Here is a 22,712-nt window from a genome sequence, read left to right on the forward strand (position 1 = left end):
CGGCTCCACAACTATAATTATAACGTATATATCGATATAAAGGATATTGTCACATCTTATATCTCGTATAAAAATATATCGATATTTTTAAAAAACTCGATATATCGCCCAGCCCTAGGCAGTAGGTTAAAAAGATGGTAGCCCGGGTGGGTAAGGAGGGCAGGGTGTTTCTGGCCCTGCTGAGACAACGGGAGTTATAGACGGCAGACGAGGAGGGCTGGGGGCAGTCGATGATTCTTTGTGCTGTGTTCACCACCCTCTGCAGTCTCGTCCTGTCTGCCTCCGTGCAGCTGGCGTGCCGCACTGTCACTGCATAGGTCAGCAGGCCCTCGATGGTGGATCTGTAGAAGGTCACCAGCAGTGTTTAGTTGCTCCTTCCTGAGGAAGTGTAGCTGCTGCTGGGTCTTCTTGCCTCCACTTGCTCTCACATTCACCGTTTATGTGCAGGGCGGCACAGCCTGAAGTCCAGGATGAGTTCCTTGGTCTTGGTGATGTTAAGTGCCAGGGGTCTGTAGGTAGTCTGTGATGTGCTGAGACACTGAAGTAAAGATGCCACTGAAGGCTGTGAGGTGGGAGTTGGTATATTCTCATTAACTATAGCTGCCTTTCCCAGCAGCAGGTTGGTTTTTCTAGTCCATGCTAGTTCCACTTCTTTGCCACTGATGTGCACTGGTGTGTACATCCTCCTTTCTCCTGAAGCAGATGATCACTTCCTTTGTTGTCTTCATATTGAGTGGAAGGTTATTGTCTTTAAATCACACTGCAGCTGTGTTGCACTTCCTCCCTGTAGGCAGATCAGCCTCACCACCGATGTGTCATCAGCAAATCTGACCGTGACACTGGTGTTATGTGATGGGGTGCATCATGTGTGTACAGGAAAGGGCTTAACAACAACCTTGTGGGGCTCCAGTGTTAGAGTGGGGGCGTGATTGGTGCTCATCCAGACTGTTAGTCAGGAAGTGCTTCATCCAGAGGCAGATGTTGGTCTGTTTGCCCAAGTTGGACATTTTGAAGAAGCCTGCTGTACAGGGTGGTGTTAGCAGCACACGCAGCAGCCATGCACATGTCCCTGGCTGTTCGATTGCACTGCAGTTTCCATTTTAAGCTATAAATGCTGACAGATTTTGCCTCAAAGTTATTGCGGTGCTGCAGTCACAGGGTGATCTACCAACAATAATAATAATTTACTGACAAAGATGCAGCAGGTTCACTTCAGTGATAACCAGCTTTCTGCCAAGAGGAAGAATGATCAGCTCGAAAATCAGCAGACCTGAGGAGGGAGTGATGTCAGCCTTTCCAGAATAATCCGGTGTAAGATCAGGTTCCTGCTTCCCTGTGAAACAGCAGGGCAGTGTGTACAGATGAGAGGACGGTGAAGGAAGATGTTTCTTATAGATACAGATACAAATCTGTGTGCACTGTGCAAAGGGCTCCGAGGATTAAGACACAGATGCCGTATTTATCCAGAGAGAGCAGCTCAGATCTCCTTTTAAAAGTCATTCCTGATAAATCCTAACACTGTTGTTTTCTGTATGTATCATGTTGCTTTCTTCATCCACCCTGACACTGCAGTGTCACGTTTGTCTGCATGTGTTTGATGTTCACATTCAGTGTAGGTGGCAGCATTTGTGTCTGTGCTGTATGTGGAATGGAGACTTTGAAAAAGCACTTCATCATAGGCACAACTATAACCATCTACTATAGGGCTGTTCGATATAACGATATATATCGGATGGCGATATAAAAACATCTGTCGTTTCATTTTACGCTATCGTTTGTTTCGTGGTGTCGCAAAATAAACTGTTTACAGCAATATTTGTTCATGTTCTGATGTCACTGTAGTGGCTGTATTCATTTATTAAAGTTCTCTCTTTCTCTTATATTTAATATAACCACACTACGGACGGACAAGCGCCTGTTTTTATGCGTTGTCGTTAGCAACAACGACGGTAACACCATGGCGTGTCTGCTTGTTTATGTTCCACATAAACCTTTCACAATAAAGCTCAAGATCCTGCTGAGACTTTTCAAAATAAACTGAATCACGTGAAAGATGCAGATTATTTACGGAGAGAAGTAAAAAAGAGCCGCCAGGTGCTAAAAAATAAACCTTAGACTCAAACGTTAGAACAGGCTTTTCCCCGCAGCACGCCGTGTGATAAATACTCACAAAGAAAACGGCGCCGTTACAACTTATGTCTAAAAATGTGTCGTTTCATGCATCGTTAAAACACTCGACTCCAGCTACATGACGCCCAGCTGGAAACACTTCACGCAAGTCGAGATTCACAGAGTTTACAGAAAATGTTACATTTTTGTGATTTATATCGTTATCGGACGATAGATGTCTGATATCGGGATATGAGATTTTGGTCATATTGCACAGTCCTAATCTACTACACACTTAAAAAAATAAAGCAACATGTTGAAACACATCAGATCTCGATGGGTCTTGATGTCACTCATGTGCTTGTATGTATGGCTGATACGGTCCAGGCGTGCTCTTAATGAGATGATGGATGGTGTCCTGGGGCTCTGCTCCCAGAGCTGGACCAAGGCATCACCCAGCTCCTGAACAGTCTGAGGTGCAACCTGGTGGATAAACTGAAACATAAAGTTCCCGAGGTGTTCTGTTGGATTTAGGTCTGGCAGCCACAGAGGCCAGTCAATGGGTTCAATTCCTTGATCCTCTAGGACATTGGTGTCCAACTCCAGGCCTGGAGGGCCGGTGTCCTGCAGGTTTTAGATGCGTCCTTGATCCAACACAGCTGATTTAAATGGCTAAATTACCTCCTCAACATGTCCTGAAGTTCTCCAGAGGCCTGGTAACGAACTAATCATGTGATTCAGGTGCGTTGACCCAGAGTGAGATCAGGACACCGGCCCTCCAGGCCTGGAGTTGGACACCCCTGCTCTAGGAACTGCCTGGATACTTGAGGTTGACCATCGTCGTGCACCAAGAGGAACCCTCGACCCACTTCATCAGTGCACCTTGGACAGCAGGTCCAAGGAGTTCATCCCGATACCTAATGACAGTCAGGGTGCTAGTGGCTAGCCTGTAGAGGTCTGTGTCCCTCCGTGGACATATCCCCAGGCCATCACTGACCCACTGCCATAGTCATAGTGAACGATGTTACAGGCAGCATAAAGTGGCTCCTCCTTCCACGTCTGTCTCTTACTTTCAGCTGTAGTTACACCCATTACTGTAACAAGTGCAGTGTGTTACTTTGTAACTATCCTCATCCACGTTATTGAACAGAAAACGAGGCTGCATTTCATGTTCCTGGAGCTTCTTATCAACAGTGTCATGCATTTTAATGTTATATTATAATGATTACATGCACCTCATTTACAATGAAACAAGGAAAAATGCAAATAAAAAATTTCTACACATTCAGGCAAAAATCATAAAAATCCCATCCAGACTTCTGTACTTGGTGTACGTAGGAACATTTAAGGACTGGCTACTTGTCTGTACGCAGTATTTAAATACTTGTGTTGACCACCTGTGATGAAACCAGTATGTGGCCTGTGTCCAGTTTAGCTGGGACCTTTTTCAGATGGAGGAGCCCAGTGAGGACTGCAGCCTGAAGGATGACATGGTGGATGGGGACCTGGGTGATGGGATAGGAGTCACAACAGCACTCAGCTCCACTAGGATGAAGAGTGACAGAGTGAGCGGTCGCTCAGAGAGTCGGCTGCTCAGAACAGACCCGCTGCAGTGCAGCAGTCGAGCAGGAGAGGCCGTCTGGACTCCTACAATAAAAACTGCAGAGACACAGCAGAGAGCCCAGCGGGAGCTGTCATACTTTGGTAACACTTTCTAACGTGTGTTTCTTACTGTTGTACACACCAAAGAATATACACCATATCAGCACATTTCACCATTTTTAATTATAACTGGATTTCTTCAGTTGGACGTGAAGAAGCTTTTTGGATCAGCAATGAAATGTCTTCAAAGAACATCTGAAATCTACTCATTCAGTCAACTTAGCAGTTAAACATCCTGTCCCTATGACTCACATCTCTGGCTTTTTAGAAATATTTTACATAGTGTTTCAAATGTTATCATACGATACTAGTTACACAGCTACGCTAGCTAGTTTGGGTTCTGCAGCCTCTGCTCAGTTTGAACGTCTTTGACTACACTGACAATGTTGTCTTGATAAAAGAGCGTCTTCTGTGACTGTATAGGCTCACTCGTGGACCTGTCTAAAGACGAACTCAAGGAAAGACTACAGGAAGCAACTAAGGTAGGACAAAAGTAGAGCTAATGTAACTAATGCTGTCAACTTGATTGTAGCCTGGAAACTAACAAGTGCTGCTTCTTTGTTGGCAGATGATAGATGGACTATGCTGTGAGCTTGATGTAGCACACCGTTACTTTGAAGGAAAATATGAAGCTCTGAAGATTCTGCAAGGCAAGGTAGAGCAGCACATTACAGCTTATAGTAGCTAGCTTAACTTCTTTGGACTCTATTAACAATACTTTTAGGACTTTTGGCAAGACATTACGCCAGATTGAACCAAGTTTTAATATAAATTATAAAAAGAAAATGGAGTGAAATAAAAGTTTGATTCTGAAGGAGAACATGACTTAGTGTTTGGGGAGAAAGCCTGTTGTCAAGAACAGCATTAAGACATTTCTTGTTGTTGGTCTCCAGGTTTGCACATATGTTAGAAGGATTCTGGGCCGCTTTACAGAAACTCTGAATCCTTTAGGTTTCTTGGCTACTGGGTGGCAACTTGAAGCTTCAGCTTCCTTCATAGGTTGTTCTGTAGCATTGAGGTCTGTAGATCACTCCATCACCTTAATATGCTTCTGCAGCCATTCTATTGTTGCCATGGCAATATGTTTTAGGTCATTATCATGCTAGATGATCCATCCTTGACTGATCTATAGTGTTCAGGCTTGGGAAGGAGGTTCTCGTCCAAAGTTTTACAGTACGCTCCCCCATCCATTGGCCCGTCGATGCTGTGAAGTGTCTTCTTGAGCAGAGGAATTGCAAGATATCAAATATCACAACCCCCTTGGTTCTGACTACTTTCCCTCTCGTTACAATCCGACTACACTTCTCCAGTCTGAGTGACATTCGATATCACTGCTTTAGATCGTACTGGTATGGATCAGTGGATCCACGTCTCGTCCACTTCTGGAACACTGCTTGATCCATGTAGAGGAGTCCTGTTGGTGATCTTAGTGAGGGGTTCAGGCTATGCAGAGCAGCAGTGGGGACACAGCATCTCCTTGCTAAACCCTGAACTTCATGGCTACTTGAAGTGTTGTTCGTCACATTCCTATTGAGTTCTTGATGAAGGCTCTTGGAGTGCTGTTGATCTTATACAGTTCTATGAATCATGACATTATTATGTGTGAGGCGCTGAGTGATAGGCTTACTTTAATCAGTCCAGGCTCTGCACAGTTTGGTTTGTCTGATCTGCCAGTTTGTCTGAATTTAGAAGGAAATCTTGGGACATCCGTGCCTTTATGTCTTTAAGACATGTTGGTAGTTTAACTCATTTGGGTCATCTGTTTGCATAGATGATTACCATTCCTGTGTGAAGACTCACGATTAATATACAAAAACTATCAGACAGAATTCAAACCAGTGCATCACAGTTCCTTTAATACACACATTGATGGTTTGGAGGAAGTAATTACTGAAGTTAGTACCGTCATTGGAAAAGAGAGAGTCTAAACAAATATAAACACTTATTTAAGCCCACTGATTTATCCAGAATAACCAAACGCAATTAGAGAAACTTTATGGCTCGTGTGTTTGAAATTAAAAGATTGACTTTACTTTGAATTAAATTATTTAAAATGTCATTGCACAAGCAGTGCCTGCCTTGTGTGCCCTCATAGAACACCACTGATTAAAAAGTATGTGCACGTCATGCATTTAATGTAAGACTGAGCCGTATGTTTCACGTGTAAAAACATTTTCCTTTAGTCAAACTGAAACTAGTTTCTGTAGTTATAAACTGCATAAAAGTCCCACAGAAATCTGTTGATGACTGAAAACTATTGTGTGTGTTGTTCACAGGCCATTCTTGACAAAGCTACAAGTCACACTAAAAGTGTGCTGCAGAAAACTGAGGAGAAAGCCAAAGCACTCGAGAAGGTAACGTCATTTCTGGTTTATATAAGAGCAACTCAATTAAAAGTACATAAATTAAAAAAATATATAAAAGAAACTCAGATAAGGTTGTAAGGAATCGATCTTTTAGTGCTAAAATTCTTCTTTCCTGCTCAACATTCATGAACTAAGCTATTCCTGTTTAACACAACTCTTGTAAAAAGGTTTTTCCATTTGCAGTTACATGCTGACCAGAGGTTATGTTATCAAGGGGGGCTTTTGCCCCCTGTAGAGTCTCCCACGGCAAATTGGTCCTGGGTGAGGAAACGGTCATAGAGCGATTCAGAAGACCCCTATGAGATCAAAGGAACAGTTCACCCTGCCTAGTATACCATTACCGGGACCCTAAACCTAACCCCGGGAGGTTGCTCACGGGCGAACATCTGGTGGTCGGGCCTTAGCTTATGGGGCCCGGACTGGGCACAGCTCAAGAAAGGGGCATGAGCTAGGGCTGCTCGATTATGGCAAAAATGATAATCACGATTATTTTCACTGAATCTCGATTATTTGACGATATTTATTTAACAATAACAATGTGTTGAATAATGACTTTAAAGATTGTCAAAAAATAATATAAAATAGTGCAAATACTGATAACAGTGCAAATGTTTGCAATATAAGAAATAAATGAAAAATGTAAACATCTGTGTTTAGTGAGCTTTGCAGTGTTGCTCTGTGGTGCAGCTACACTGTAGCAAAGTTTACACACTGTGTCTACTTGATCCACGTCTGACTGAACCCATAATGTTTCCACACCACTGAAGTTTTTTTACCTCTTTTCAACCAACAGCAGTCACTCTCCTCTCCAAATAACTTCTGCTCAGCTTTCCGAGCTTCCCTCGGGTCCTCTTAATCAGCGGTCCCCAACCCCCGGGCCTCGGACCGGTACCGGTCCGTGAGTCGTTTGGTACCGGGCCGCGAGAGTTGAGGCTCAGGTGTGAAATGTCTGGTTTTCAGGGTTTTTATCGGTTTTCAGCGTTATTTTGTTATCGTTTTTATCGTTTACTCGGTTTTCCTGGGTCTTTTCACGTGTGTTATGAATAAATCTTCTTTTTTTCGGTACCGGTACTAGTTTTATTTTGTTGTATTTATCCGCGACACCTTAAAGGCCGGTCCGTGAAAATATTGTCGGGCATAAACCGGTCCGTGGCGCAGAAAAGGTTGGAGACCGCTGCTCTTAATCGTTGTGACGCGTGTTTGAAACGCAGAGAGGTGCGCTCGATTTGCCACACGGAGCAGCGCGAGAGTAAAGCACGAGGGAGGGGCTAATAATCGGCTCAGTCATTTTTAATGTTCGATTAATTGAGCAGCCCTAGCATGAGCCTATCCTCCTGAAGCCCCACCACCCGCAGGAGGTGCCGTAGGGGTCGGGTGCAATGTGTGTTGGGCGGTGGCAGGAGCGGAGGCCCTGGCAGACTGATCCCTGGGTACAGACATGGACTGTCACCTTTCTGGTGAGAAAGTTGTCTGAGTTAGTGCGTGAAGTTGAGGTACTGGATAGATATAGTTGGGCTCATTCTCCAGTCTCCTGGAGAGGGGCTGGACTCACTGCACTGGGTGAGAGGCGGCGGGCTGGCGTGGGTACCCTAGTATTCCCTCGGCTTGCTACCTGTATGTTGTGGATTCTCCCGGTGGATGAGAGGGTAAGCGCCGAATGACTGCTCAGAGTACCCGGCCTTCTTGGGCGGGGTCCTTGAAGGTGCCCCAACTGGGGACTCTGTTGTCCTACTGGGAAACATCAACGCTCATGCAGGCAATGACAGTGAGACCTGGAGGGATGTGACTGGGAGGAACGGGAGCAGCATTTTGTTACAGGACTTATGTGCAAACCAAAGTTTGTCCTTAACATGTTCAAACATAAGGGTGTCCATAAGTGCACGTGGCAGCAGGACATCCTAGGCTGCAGGTTGATGATCGATTCTGTAATTGCATCATCAGATCTGCGGCCATATGTTCTGGACACTCGGGTAAAGAGAGGGGCTGAGCTGTCAGCTGATCACATCCTGGTGGGGAGTTAGATCAGGGGGTGGGGAGGATGCTGGACAGACCTGGCACACATAAACGTAAAGTGAGGGTGCGCTGGGAAGGTTGGCAGAGGCTCCAGTCTGCATGCCAAATATTCTTGGGAAAGGTACTAACTCCCATGTTGCTCTCCAGTGCATCCATCAGAATATGAATGGGTATGAAAGTTAGACAGAAAGCACGTAGAAACAGCATAGAGGTGTAAATGGGTGTGAATGGGTAAATGAGGCAAGTTGTGCTTTGAAAGGAACCTTTTTTAGTGTAGCATCAAGTCAGTAATGGGATGGTGATCTGGTCAGCTATGTAGCAGAGGGGGTTGTTAACCAGTTAATAGCACCAGAGGGACAACAATGAGAAAACCCCCAAAACAGGAAGAGTCTACTGGTGGAGACCACTGACTTTTTTTTCCTCCTGATTTTTCAGATTTTTTTAGTTTTGCATTTTGCAGCGATCACTGTCTCTACTAGTAGCATGAAGCAATACGTGGACCCTACAAAGGTTGCACACGTAGCCCCACTCCTCCAGGATGGCATATGTATACGTGCAATGCCAGAAGCTTTGCTCTGTCTCCCATCGAGAGTATGGAGGAGATTCAAGGAGACAGGATGCAACTCTAGAAGAGCTGGACAGGGCCATAGAAGGTCCTTAGCCCATTAGCAGGATCAGTATGTGCTTCTTTCTGCCAGGAGAAACAGGAAGAGCACTGAGCTACAAAATGACCGAAATGAACAGCCGGTGACCGACCAATCAGGACCAAACTTCATGGCGTCCTCTAGTGCAGCGGTCCCCAACCCCCGGGCCACGGACCAGTACCTGTCTGTGAGTCGTTTGGTACCAGGAAAGAGGCTCGGGTGTGAAATGTATGGTTTTTATCATCAACTGGGTCTTTTCCAGTTATGAATGAATCTTCTTTTTTTGGTACTGGTTTTATTTTGTTGTATTTATCCGCGACACCTGAAAGGCCGGTCTGTGAGAGTATTTTACAGATGAGAGGAGGTTCACCCTGAGCACATGTGACTGAAGCAATGGAGAAAGACATGTTTATGTAACATCGTTCAGCGTGACTGGTTTGGTGGCATATCCATGGAGTACACAGACCTCTACAGGCCATTAGGTACTGGGATCAAATCCTTGGATCCACAGACATTGTCATATGCTGGTGCAATGATTCCTGTGTTCCTCCTGGTGCATGACGACGCCCGGCCTCATGTGCTGAGAGTGTGCAGGCAGTACCTGGAGGATGAAGGGATTGACACCATTGACTGGCACCCACGCTTGCTTGGCCTAAATTTAGTAGAACAGCTCGGGGACATTGTTTCAGTTCATCCAGCAGGTATCATCTCAGACGACTCGGTTTAGTGAGGCCCTGGTCTGGAGGAGATGCTGCAGGACACCATCCATCATCTCATTAGGAGCATGCCTGGATGTCATTGGGCATGCACAGAGCACCTGAGAGCCAAACAAACTACTGAGCACTGTTTTGAGTTGCTCAATGAAATTTCAGACTGCTGCATAATTCTTTGATTTTCGAGGTGTCCTTGAAATCTGCCCTCTACAGGTTGAATTTCATTTTCATGATGTGGCATCCTTTCATTCTTAACACATTATTCATGTCAGCATAGATATCAGCATGATGTTTTTCCCCTACTGACATCTGAAGTGGTCCTTTTTTCAGCAGTGTACTAGCAATCCAGCGTTAAATGGGAATTGCTCTCTGAGAGCATTTTTAGGCTGTCAAAACAAGCATGAAAACTGTTAAAGTTTAACCAAGTCAAGGCGACGACAGAGTTGATGTGTTTATTGTAACAGACACCGACGTCATCCTAGTATCAGAAAGAGTATGTAATGTGGGCGATTAGACTGTACATTTGAAAACTGATCAGAAACTGCAGATAAATCCTTCATCGCTTGCAGGAGGTGAACAGTTTGCAGTGGGAGCTCAGCTTCTCTCAGGCTCAGATGAAGAAATCTGAGCAGTCCTGGGAGCACAAGCACAACAGGTCAGATTAACTCTGCATACACTTCTGTCTCTGGTCTCTTACCTGCATCATAACGCTGCTGCTTTATGATCAGAATGTCAGGTGAGAACAAGCTTCTGACTGACAAGTTGCAGGAGATGGAGAGTGAGAGCCAGCAGCTCCGAGCAGAAAACTCTGGTAAATGAGTCCAACACATGTAGATGCTTGTATAAGTTATATGTGATGCAGAGGGTTAACGTGTGTCTGTCTGCAGCCTTGAAGCGACAGTACGTGGAACTTCTCTCCATGCTGAACGTGAAGGAGCAGAGAATTTACCAAGCCACCAAACCTCAGTACAGCCTGGACACCGAGTCAGGTGTTCTGGAGGTGAGAGACGATGGGGGAGGTCGCTGGGTGGGATGGCACGCTGTGATTCTCAGCAACACAAAAGCTGCTTAAAGCATTTGTGCTGATTTGAATGTTGTTATGGCTCATCTGCTTTCTAGCATTGACTCTTTGATGCAGGAAGTCACAAACCGATCAACATCAGCACAGCTTGACTCTCTTCCATGTACACTTCTGAAGCTCATGTAAAAACGTGTAAGAACAGCTTAATTTTGATCGTGTAGTCGTTCATTTAGGAACGGAACAAGAATTTACCCTACCAAAGAGCACAGCAGGGCCAGTAATAGGTAAGGGTTTGTACGCCTCAGCATCTACACCCAAATCTGTGAATGCAATGAGAACGAGGCGACGTAGGGTCGATGTCATAGATGTGTCTGCTAAGAATCTCGGAGCAGTTTGACTCTCGGTGACCTCGACCTCAAGGTCAAGTTACCTGAAAGGTTTGTGGATACAAAGACTCGAGAACGAGGTGATTTGAAATGATACCATAGGTGTGTCTACGAGGAGGGCGAGGGCCCACACCAAACGCCATATCAGAAACAATAAGACCTTCACACTGTTTACCTGAAGCGTGTTTACTGATTGCATGTGTTGTTACACTGAAAGGTGAATGTGTTGTCATTTGTGTTGAACAGCGATGATGAAATAAAGTTTGTAGCCCCTCACTTAATGCTTTAAAGCAATAAATAAGATCAAATATAACAAGTAAGTCGTTATGCAGTGAATAATGATCAAATAACAAACAGTTTTGCAGTTATAAGTGTAACTGTAGCAGGAGACCACGCTACCACATACAACAGGTAACCAGGCTGCAGCTTCCAGGTGTTTCACTAAATAAGAGGAATATGTTATTAGATGCACAGCTGGTGTGTGATCACTCCCTGAACCACTCTGCCACAGCTGGGCAACACAGTTAATTATCATTAACTTGCACTTGTACTCAGTCGTATCCTTTCTAATCTCTGTTTTCCAGTTGACTGTACTGGGAGCCTGCCAGTGTGCGTTTGATACTGAACCGTGTCCATGTAGTCGGACTGCTGCTGCCAGCAGGAAGCAGTTGGTCCAGTTACAACAGGAGGTAAACGTCGTGTAACTCTGTCACTGCACCAAGTTCCAACTTTTGTTCTACTCGGGTCAGTTATTATCATCTATGCATCGTTCAGTTTGATTCATGGATTTAAAAAAATGTTGAATAATCAAAATATTGGTTTTGGAACTGGTTAAAAATATAACAACAGCTTGTGTCAGAACAAACGACCAGACATCCTCCAGCTTCTGTCTCCTGAGGGGCTCCAGGCAGGGATGCCCACTCTCCCCTTCACTGTTTGCAGTTTTTATCCAACCACTAGCAGCAGCAGTTAGACAGGCTGCAGTAATGAAGGGCATCAGATGCAAGAATGTAGGACATAAAGTCAGTCTCTGTGCAGATAATGTGTTGCTTTCACAAACCAATCTCTCTGAGGTAATCACGCTAATAAACTCTTTTTCAAGAGTTTCAGATCATTCAATAAACTGGTTAAAATCTGCAGTTCTTCCGTTGAATTGCTCCTTCCATAATCCTTCTTCTGCCCCACTGCAATCTGGAAATATTAAATACTTAGCTATTAATGTTTCTACTAAGCTTGCAGATTTAACTAAATTAAACCACATCCCAGTTCTAAAGAAAGTAGGAGATGATCTGGCTAGATGGAAATCTCTACCCATATCACTCATGGGAAGGGTCGCTGCAATAAAAATGATTATCTTGCCAAAAATAAATAAATTATTCTCACTGATCCTGAGTGAACCATCACCAGACTGGTTCTATTTCTAAATTCCTTTGGAAAGATAAACCCGTGTATCAGATTAAAAACACTACAAAGGACCAAGGACAAAGGACTAGATCTGCCTAACTTTCAACAACACTTCTTAGCCCACAGGTTTCATCTCAGGATGGTTTAAACACACCCTCTTAGATGAGCCCTGGGTAGATGTAAAACTTTGCACTAATCCAGAGATTTCAGACCATTTATCAGCTCAAACATCAAACGACATGATGCTTTAAAAGCATCAACATCAGCTCTTCTCTGACAGCATGGTGGGAGTTTGTAACAATAACAGAGTCTTCATGCAAACGCCTATCTGGAACAACCCTGACATACTACAGAACAATGATATGATAAACTCCCAGATTGGAGTTGTAAACCCCACCCCAACCAATCACAGCAGATGGCCCCGCCCCTCCCTGAGCCTGGTTCTGCTGGAGGTTTCTTCCTGTTAAAAGGGAGTTTTTCTTTCCCACTGTCACCAAAGTGCTGCTCATAGGGGGTCATATGATTGTTGGGTTTTTCTCTGTGTTGTTGTAGGGTCTGCCAATATAAAGCACCTTGAGGTGACTGTTGTTGTGATTTGGCGCTGTGTAAATAAAACTGAATTGAAAATAAAGGAATTAAATACTTGAAACATATATTCAAAGGAACAGATATTATTCCGTTTGACCGTAGTTATACAAAATGTGTTTAACAAGAAAAGACTTTAGAATATCAACTAATTAAATCTATAGTAAAAAAAGAAATTTAAGCCTGGTCAAGTCAAATTACAACTACCACCAAGTGCGGTATAATTCCTTAATTTCAAACCCCCTAAATTACTGTCTAACATATATAGGACACTCTATAAAATCAATGAATCAATATGCCCTCCTGCTGCAAATGGGAGGCGGATCTATCAGTCAGCTTAGACCAAAACTTCTGGTCTCAACATGTTTAAAACCTTTCAAGTGATTAGAAATCTACAATTACAATACGCAATACTACACCGAGTGCACCACACAGGTCAGCAGATGTTCAGCAGGGGTTTTACAACAACTGCTTACACTGTCAAAACAATATACATGACAATTGCATCCACGCTCTAGGTTCAGAGGTTTTGGTGAAGGATATGTGAAGACTTATCAGAGTGTCTGAAATGCAGCATTCCAGCCTCCCTTTTAGTTTGCTTATTGGGCAACTTATTATGTCCCTGTGGAGATGAATACAGTCCACATGGCTCTCACGGTCCTCGTGACGGTCCTCATGAACTGGTGCACCAGGCCTCCCCCGGCACCTGATCCAACTCACCATCAGATAGTGATCAGTCGACAGCTCAACCCCTCTCTTCACCAGAGTGTCCTGCACACATGGTCGCAGCTCTGATGAAACAATTACAAAGTCATTCAATCATGATGTTCATTATGGACAAACTGTAACAAAACGGCGCTCGGGTTCAGATCCAGGAGGCTGTCCAGGTCTCACTATCATCGCCCAGCGTTGAAGTCTCTCAGTATGACAGAGTCCCCAGGTGGAGCACCCTCAAGGACCCTCTCAAGGACCCTGCCCAGGGACTCCAAGAAGGCTGTGTACTCTGAACTGTCGTTTGGCGCATAAGCACAGACGACAGTCAGGACTCGTTCCCTGACCCAAAGGCGAGAGAACAAACCCTCTCATCCACTGGGAGAAACCCCAACAAGCCGAGGGGATACTAGGATACCCACCCCACCGCCTCTCAAAAAGGGCAACTCCTGACGGAGACAGAGTCCAGCTCCCCTCCAGCAGACTGGTTCCAGAGCCCGAGGTGTGCTTGAGGTGAACCTGACGCTTTCTAGCTGGTACCTCTCAACCTCACACACTAACTCCTTCCCCATCAGAGAGGTGCCACTCCATGTCCCAGTCGCTAGTTTTGGTAGTCGGGGATCAGCACCCCAGGGCCTCCACTCCTGGCTGATAAGGTAGCGATTCACGCTACCTTATCAGCCAGACCAGGGACCACGAGCTTCCCCAGTCCCCCAAACCCCTGACAGGCCATCACCCTCCTCCCCCTCCCTTTCTCCCTCCTCCCCACACCTGAAATTCACTGAGGAGATGATGGAGCGGGTCAATGCTGGGCTCAGATCTACCCCCCGGCCCAATCCCTTTTTGTCCCCCATAAACCCCCCACCAGAGCGGCCAAAGGTTCGCCATCGAGCCCCACCCTCAACAGAGCAATCGAAGTCACATTGCCCAGCCTCGCCCCCCTTAGTTCCTCCTTACCACCTTCATGCTCCTGTCTCCGCAGTCTGATGTGTGATGTGTGGAGGGTCCGGGCTGTGAGGATTATGGCAGTGGTGACTTTTCCCAGGAGAAGCTGGGACCCTGTTTACTAGAAGGTTTTAAAATTTCTGTACTTTTAGGTGACAGGAGACATGTGGCCTGGTCAAAACACAGAGAGCTGCACTCTAAAAGATCTTTAAACATAGTAAACATACCTTGTGTGCCACAGACTGCTCCCAAACACGAGGGGACAAGTAATACCTCTAAAACACTTAAGTTGGCTTTATTAAACGTTAGATCTCTAGCTGGGAAAACATTTTTAATTAATGATTTAATCACTGAGCACAGCCTTGATTTTATGTTTTTAACTGAAACTTGGTTGGACCAAAGTAACAGTGGAGCTGTTCTCATCGAGACGACCCCTCCTAACTACAGTTTTATCAGTGAGGCCAGGGTGAGCAGGAGAGGAGGAGGGGTTGCTGTCTTATTTAAGTCAGGAGGCAGGGATAGCTCAGTAGGTAGAGTGGTGGCCCCATGATCGGAAGGTCGGGGTTCGATTCCCCTGAACAGCTACCCTGAGGTACCCCTGAGCAAGGTACCGTCCCTACACACTGCTCCCCGGGCGCCCAATGGCTGCCCACTGCTTCACTGAGTGAATGGGTTAAATGCAGAGAGCGATTTTCCCCACGGGGACCAATAAAGTACACTTTCTTCTAATGAATCATTTCAATGTAAGCAGCTATCTCCTGGAAGTTTTCAGTCTTTTGAATATGTGGCTTTACAGCTGAAGGCCCCATCCAAAGTTGTGTTTCTTAATGTTTACAGGCCTCCCAAATACTGCACAGACTTTTTTAATGACCTCAGTGAACTGCTGTCTGTGATCTGTGTTGATTTTGACTGTGTAATTATTGTTGGGGATTTTAACATCCATGGCTATGATGCCTCTCAGTGACAAAGGGTTTTAGACAGAACCACAGCACTGAAACCGCTCTGACCAAAGTGTTTAATGACATATGTCTGAATACAGACAGTGGAAAAATGTCAGTCTTAGTTTTACTGGATCTCAGTGCAGCATTTGATACAGTTGACCACAACATATTACTCAAACGACTGGAGAACTGGGCAGGTCTTTCAGGAACTGTACTAAACTGGTTCAAAACATACTTAGAAAACAGGAAATACTTTGTATCAATAGGTAACTTCACATCTGAGCAGACAAGTATCACATGTGGAGTTCCCCAAGGTTCCATCTTGGGACCCCTTCTGTTTAACATTACATGCTCCCACTGGCACAGATTATAAAGCAACAACAAAATAAACTACCACAGCTATGCAGATGACACACAAATATATATCACAATGTCACCAGGAGACCGAGGCCCTGTACAGGCTCTTGGTAAATGCATTGAGGAAATTAATGACTGGTTGTGCCACAATTTTCTCCAGCTAAACAAAAACAAAACTGAGGTAATAGTCTTTGGCGCCAAAGAAAAACGATTACAGGTCACCAGAGAACTTCAATCTATACATCTAAAAACCACAAACCAGGCGAGAAATTTGGGTGTAGTGATGGATGCAGACCTAAACTTAGAAAAACACATTAAGACAATAACAAAGTCAGCTTACTATCACCTCAAGAATATATCAAGGATAAAAGATCTGATGTCTCAACAGGACCTGGAAAAACTAGTCCATGCATTCATCTTTAGTAGGCTTGATTACTGTAACAGCATCTTTACAGGTCTACCTAAAAAATCAGTCAGACAACTACAGCTCATTCAGAACTCTGCTGCTCGAGTCCTCACTAAGACCAAAAAAGTGGACCACATCAGTCCAGCTCTGAGGTCTTTACACTGGCTGCCTGTCCGTCAGAGGATAGACTTTAAAGTTCTGATGCTGGTCTATAAAGCTCTGAATGGTTTAGGACCAAAATACATCAGTGACCTCCTGACCCAGTATGAACCTTCCAGATCCCTCAGGTCATCTGGATCCGGTCTTTTATCAGTTCCCAGAGTCAGAACCAGACACGGAGAAGCTGCATTCAGCTTTTATGCTCCTTATATCTGGAACAAACTCCCAGAAAGCCTCAGATCAGCTGAAACACTCAGTTTATTTAAATCCAGGTTGAAGACTCACCTGTTCTCAGCTGCATTTGAATAAAGCACCAAATCCACACTTTTAAGCTTAAATTTCAAAACTTACATTTAACTACTGATTTTATCTACTGTTCCTTTTTTCCCCATTTTAAATCCTGCTTTTTATTGTTTTTGTTTTTAATGTCTCTGTAAAGCACTTTGAATCACCTTGCTGTTGAATTGTGCTATATAAATAAACTTGCCTTGCCTAATATACATATACAGAAGATCATTCAACAGCTACTGATTAAACTCAGATGAGACATGAGTCTTAGCATACATCAAACCTAATAAATCAACATACAAACCACATTATTAACATGATCAGTCACCATATTACGACTCCCACAAGGAGGTTTTTGTATTCCTGTGATTCCTGGTTGGTGGTTGGACAGCACGTCCCTGTCTTAAGAGGGCAGACCTGGCAACATATGACATTACTGGAGTTTTTCAAAAATTAGATCTCCCCTCATTGGTCTACTATCATTCAAACTTAAAGGAAGCCTTAATATTTAGGAACAGTCATCTCTTCTTATTCCAGAATTTGGTTTCCTTTCTCTTCTTACTCGCTTAAATATATTTGAATAAGATATTCTCCCCAGGACCCCTCAGAAGGGGGGCGTTCCAGTTTTTGTTTCATCTGTTGTCTTTATTGAGGTTTTCTCTTGAGTGTCAGTCATTAAGTAGTTCCTCTTGCACTCGGTGCACCGTGTTCAGGGTACATCTGTGTCCACTGTAATGTTTACCGTGGTATGAAGCGTTAGTGTTTGTATGTTTTACAGCTGGATGTTCAGCGTTTAAGGAAAGAAGAGGCCTTGATGGTTGCAGATGCTTTTCGCATCGCCTTTGAACAACAGCTGAGGAAGCGAAGTGAGGAGTTCCTGCTCGTAGCCGAGGCCAATATTAAGAAATCGAATCACTCTAAAGCTGAAGGCAAGTCTGCTGTCAACATAATGTCCTACACTAACTGGATCGTTTGCTTTTGGACTGGTTCTGGTTCTTCTATAGCACCTTTCTACTCTTCTGAGCACTTTACACAACTTGTGCATTCACCCATTCACACACTAACATTCACACACATTCATACTCCGATGGATGCATCGGAGAGCACTTTAGGGTTAGTATCTTGCCCAAGGATATTTGGCTTGCAGACTAGGGGAAGCCAGGAATCGAACCACCAACCTTCCGATCAGTAGATGCCTGAGACGCCTGAGCTACAGCCACCCCAAGGAATTCATCTCATATTTTTTAAAGATTTAATTTTGGGGGGTTTTGCCCAAAAGTGTAATTTTGGGTAGTGTAGAGTAGACAGGGAGGTGGGGCCCACACGAGGCCCTTAACTATTAAATTAATAAATTGTTAAAATGCTAATGAGGCTTGTTTCTTCAGATTTATATGATCCAGTCCATGAAACACAGGATACGCTGCTTGGTGTTGGTAAAGTAGCTGTGTCAGGGTTTTAAAAATGGTCTTTCTGTTTCAAATTACAGTAGAGTAGATGGAATCAAACTTTCTATTTCATAATAGCAGATCATTTCTGAGAACACAGGTCACCGTAGTTGTGTTTGCATATCCAGACAGTGTTGTGGGACGTATGTTGAGCATTGTTTGAATTTGCCCTTTATTAGGTGTTCACACAGCAGGTCAGAGGAACGACTCTCCCCCGACCCACACAGAATCAGCTGCAATAACTAAAGATACACATAGACTTGATTTATTATTTTAGGTGAAAAAATACAAATAGTGCACAAATACTTAACAAGGTACCAAAGAAGTACAAAGACAAACACTGAAACCCCCTAAAAAGCTCAGAACAGAAGCTGCCACTGATGCGCCTCTCGTGGCAAAGCAAAAACTAACTTGTGTATTGAAGCCATGTCGATTTTTCCGTGGAATAACTTTGGACAAATCAGACACAGTCACTGATGGAAGCAGTTTGTTTTAAGTGATAGTAATTATGCAGAGGACATTTGTCTGTTCGGACATCAAAGCTAAAGGAAGCTGGCACGGGAACGTTTGCACTGCGACAGTGAAAACGATGTAAACAAATCATGTTACAAATGCTTCTCAATCTGTTTTGTCTACAGGTGCCAACAAGAGTCCTTTAATAAGTGTAAGTAAGAGGCTGAAGGCATTGCTCCCCTCTGGTCTGGAGATGAAGATGCCTGATGAACATTTAGAGACTCTCTACAAGCTGCTGGACTTGGTTAGTATCTCGTCTAAGATCTTGTTGTCGTGAGAAAGAAAGAGATCGAGGCCCCACCGCTGCTCGGCTTCGTCTGCAAAAATATTTCTCTGTGATAGAACGGTTTCATCAAGAAATGTTAATTTATAGAAAAACCGAAAAATAAATACAAATGCTCGTCTGTAACCTGACAACAAAAGAAGTCCACTAGTGACCAACCGTCTGCAACAAAGTGATGTGCAACAAGCTCTGTGGGTGGGCCTTTGTAACAAATGTTATTTGACTTTTAATACTGTGTTTTCTGGTGTAGCTGAACGACAAGGAGGAGGCCCTGGCCCACCAGAGGAAGGTGAGCATCATGCTAGCCCACAGCGCTGAGGAGCTGCAGAGACAGTTGCATCTGGGTTCCAGTTGCCAGCTGCAGGACCCACCAGAACCCAGGATTCAACAGAAGCAACCCCAAGCTCCACTGGAGAACCAGAGCCAGTCTCAGAAAACATCTGAGACATCAGAACCTGAGGTTGAAGTGTCATCAGAGTGCAAACTCCACAGTCCACCACAGCTCTCTGAGTCCAGGACAGAATCAGAGGGTGTGTGAGGCTCATCAAAGACTAGCAGTAAGGTACTGGCTAATTACAGGAGCTGCAGCCAGTTATCGTCCTGATCTCCCCACATGAGGAAATACACTGAGGGTTCTGTCTGAGCACTCGGGCTTTACTCTGAAGTCCCAAACTGTGACAGGTTCATTTGTGACCTGTCCAGAGTATACCCCAGTCCTATCATGGCTGGAGTTGCATTATATGTTGCATTGCATGTTCATCCAATATTATAATTTTATCTTAGTCTGTAAAATCAATTGCTTACACAACACATAACACAACATCAGCTCTTTGCAAGCATTTGAAACCAAGGCTAGCGACGGCCCAGAGTGATGTTAATGTCTCCTAAGCAAAGCTCTGCCATCCCAGCCAGGCAGGCCGTCTCATTATCAACCTGCCTGTTATGCAGTCAGCCTCATAGAGCTGAGATAGACAAAAGTACTGGGCTACCGCGTTGCCTTTGAATTCAGGTGTTTAATTCCAGATCTTAGCCACGCCCTCTGCCTTTATATTTCATCCTACAGTCTTTCTCACTGAATTTGAGGGTGATACTGTAAGGTTTGATCCATGATCAAAAATTTCTTCCTCCTAAATGGTCTCAGCTGTGAGTTGTGTAATTGCAGAGTGAAAGTGGAACCACACAGTCATGAAATGACAGCATGCAGGAAGTTACAGAGCAGGTTCAGCGAGTGCTGCGATGCCCACTGTGTAAGCGTTGCTGTGTCAGTGACGCGTGAGCTCTCCTGGCATGCATATGAACAACATGCAGGAGTGTAATGCAGCTGCTATAGGTGTGACACGTAGGCTCTGGGGCCATCGTGGCTCAAGAGTTGGCAGTTTGTCTTGTAACCGGAAGGTTGCCGGTTTGAGCCCCGGCTCGGACAGTCTCGGTCGTTGTGTCCTTGGGCAAGACTCTTCACCTACCGCCTGCTGGTAGGTGAGAGTGAATGAATAGTGGAATTGTACAGCGCTTTAAGGGACCTCGAAAAGCGGCATATAAATGCAAATCATTATTATTATTATTATTATTATTATTATTATTGTACTGTTGTCCATACACGTTGCATCTGTGCAGATTCTAAAGCATGCTGTGGCTTCTCCTCTGCTCACAGACAAAGGTCAGCTGGGAAACACTGGGTCCTGCTATGATGTTATTTTGACACTCACCACCTACTTAAGCATTGTTGTACAAACCATGTATCAACAAGCTTGAGTGTTGGCTTGGCTTCCAAAGTCCCCACGTCCCGATCCAGTCGAGCTACAGATCAGGGATCGAGTCCATGCCTCGACAGGACAGGCAGCTACAGAGAGGCACCAACACAATATGAGGCAGGTGGTTCAAACCTGACCAGTGTAGGTTAAAGCACTGAGAACAAACAAGGAAAATGAACATACATGAAAACTCGATTATGATCGGCAGATGAGATCTGGACTTTGGCTGATTCCTACAATCGAAAACACGTGTTTGGGTTGCTGGATCAGCTGTTCAGGTGAAGGACAGGTTTATGTTTTTAAGCTGGAAGATGACATCTGTCGTTTAACCTGAAACTGCTGTCAAACTGCAGCTCAGGAAGTAACCAGCAGAGGGCAGTGTTTGTGTGTGCGTCTCTGTGCATTCATGGCTGTGGTACCTGCAGCTTCCAGCTTTGTGTCACTGAGCTAACACTGTGTTATTGACATTTCTGTTCATCTTTACAAAATATCAGCACTGTAACCCTGAGATATCGACATTACAGTTTAATTGAATGCAAAGAGACGATCGTTTATGGTGGATTTCAAACTAAAAACAGTCAAAATGTTTTTATTATAGTTTCCAAAAATGATAAGTGAACCATGTGATACTCAACCACAGATGTTTGTTCCTGACAGCATGAACATGTCGTTTAGTTCCTCATCATGGTGCCACATACTTTGAGGTACCCGTCACTACACCCGAATAACAGCTGACTCTGCCTGTTTCATTGGTTTTTACATTTATATTTACACCAAAGGAAAGACGAGTTACAGCCCTGCATTTCTCATCGTTTCTCAAACTGCTTCACTGATTCCTCAGTTTTGCTGATATCGACTTGCACATAGTTCAGTATACACCAGTACAAACTGACTTTGTGGATTTTAACCATTGAAACATGTGAAGTTGACTGTTTTTACATTTGTATGAAGTATACATGTCTTCACAAAGAGCGCGGTGGAGTGATTTTCAGAGAAAATGTCTCAGCTTTGAAATTAATTACTGTTAAAGTAAAACTTTGAAGGATTGGAGAGCGAGCAGTGAAACCTGTAATCTCCAAATCTGTATTAAAATGATTTGAACAGAGAAAGAATCAGAAGTACAAAAAAAGAGCTTTCAGGGGTTAAAGCTCTGATACGAACCTCGTGCAAAAGATGTTGTGTGTGGGTGTGTGTGTGTGTGTGTGTGTGTGTGTGTATGCATGTGTGTGTGTGTGTGTCTCTCTGAGACGTTCACAGCACATCTTGTTTGTGTACAAAGTAAATCAATAAAATAAATGTTTTTCTTGACTCTTTGCTCGAAGTTCCAGCTGCTGCTTCAGCAAATGAAGCCAATAAGACGAATGTCAGTCATCACAGTTCACCAGTGACACCAGTGACTGGATTCTTTAATCAGCCTGTGACTACTTCCTGAAGTGATAGCTAGCATCTGAACTCTGTACTGTGTCATTTCCACCTCCTGTGTCTGCCCCATTAGCTTCAGATAATGGCCAAGCTTTCCACACAGGCTGGCCCACAGCCTTGGAGCGCTCAGCATCACTGATTGCAGGCATTCTGGGAATTGGACTGACAGCAACCAAATAAATGGAATGAGAACTGAATTGCAGTAGGAGGTAATGCTATGGAACAAACACGCTGTAAAACGACAACTTCTAAGTGAAAGGAAATCAGCATGTTGCAACATTTAGTCATTATTGTTTCTATTTATTCATTTATTTGTAACTGGAAACATCCAGGACAAAACAAAAACACCCTGTTTAAAAAACAACTGTGAAAATGATCATGTCACTTCATTTTATCCTCCACTGAACCATCTGCTGCACACTGACAACAACATGTTTCCCTTTGAAATGAACCACGTTCATTTTTTAAAATTCTTTCATTGGTCCTTCAGGTAAGAATCTCATTTCTAACCGAGACCTGAGATCATGGCAGCAAAGCTCAAACACACTTGCACCACATAACTACTCTGCACAAACATGTGACACAATA

General features: G+C 44.1%; 1 protein-coding gene across 4 annotated transcripts in view; it reads left to right on the forward strand.

The window, feature by feature from the left end:
• Positions 1-22,010, forward strand: part of ccdc125 (coiled-coil domain containing 125) — a 32,829-nt gene extending 10,819 nt beyond the window's left edge. Inside the window, exons 2-12 of one of the 4 annotated variants that reach the window (XM_005942462.3) lie at positions 3,540-3,813; positions 4,195-4,253; positions 4,340-4,426; positions 6,048-6,125; positions 10,077-10,162; positions 10,236-10,318; positions 10,395-10,507; positions 11,499-11,603; positions 17,489-17,639; positions 18,794-18,912; positions 19,202-22,010. In XM_005942462.3, coding sequence (XP_005942524.1) covers positions 3,561-3,813; positions 4,195-4,253; positions 4,340-4,426; positions 6,048-6,125; positions 10,077-10,162; positions 10,236-10,318; positions 10,395-10,507; positions 11,499-11,603; positions 17,489-17,639; positions 18,794-18,912; positions 19,202-19,489 — 1,422 coding nt within the window. In that variant the 5' untranslated portion in view covers positions 3,540-3,560 and the 3' untranslated portion in view covers positions 19,490-22,010. The other 3 variants (XM_005942464.3, XM_042228201.1, XM_042228202.1) reach the window with 3 other exon arrangements.
• Positions 22,011-22,712: the final 702 nt, after the last annotated feature.

This window comes from Haplochromis burtoni, unplaced genomic scaffold (assembly GCF_018398535.1).
Source record: "Haplochromis burtoni strain Fernald_Lab_line unplaced genomic scaffold, NCSU_Asbu1 Contig_311, whole genome shotgun sequence".
Classification (NCBI taxonomy): domain Eukaryota; kingdom Metazoa; phylum Chordata; class Actinopteri; order Cichliformes; family Cichlidae; genus Haplochromis; species Haplochromis burtoni.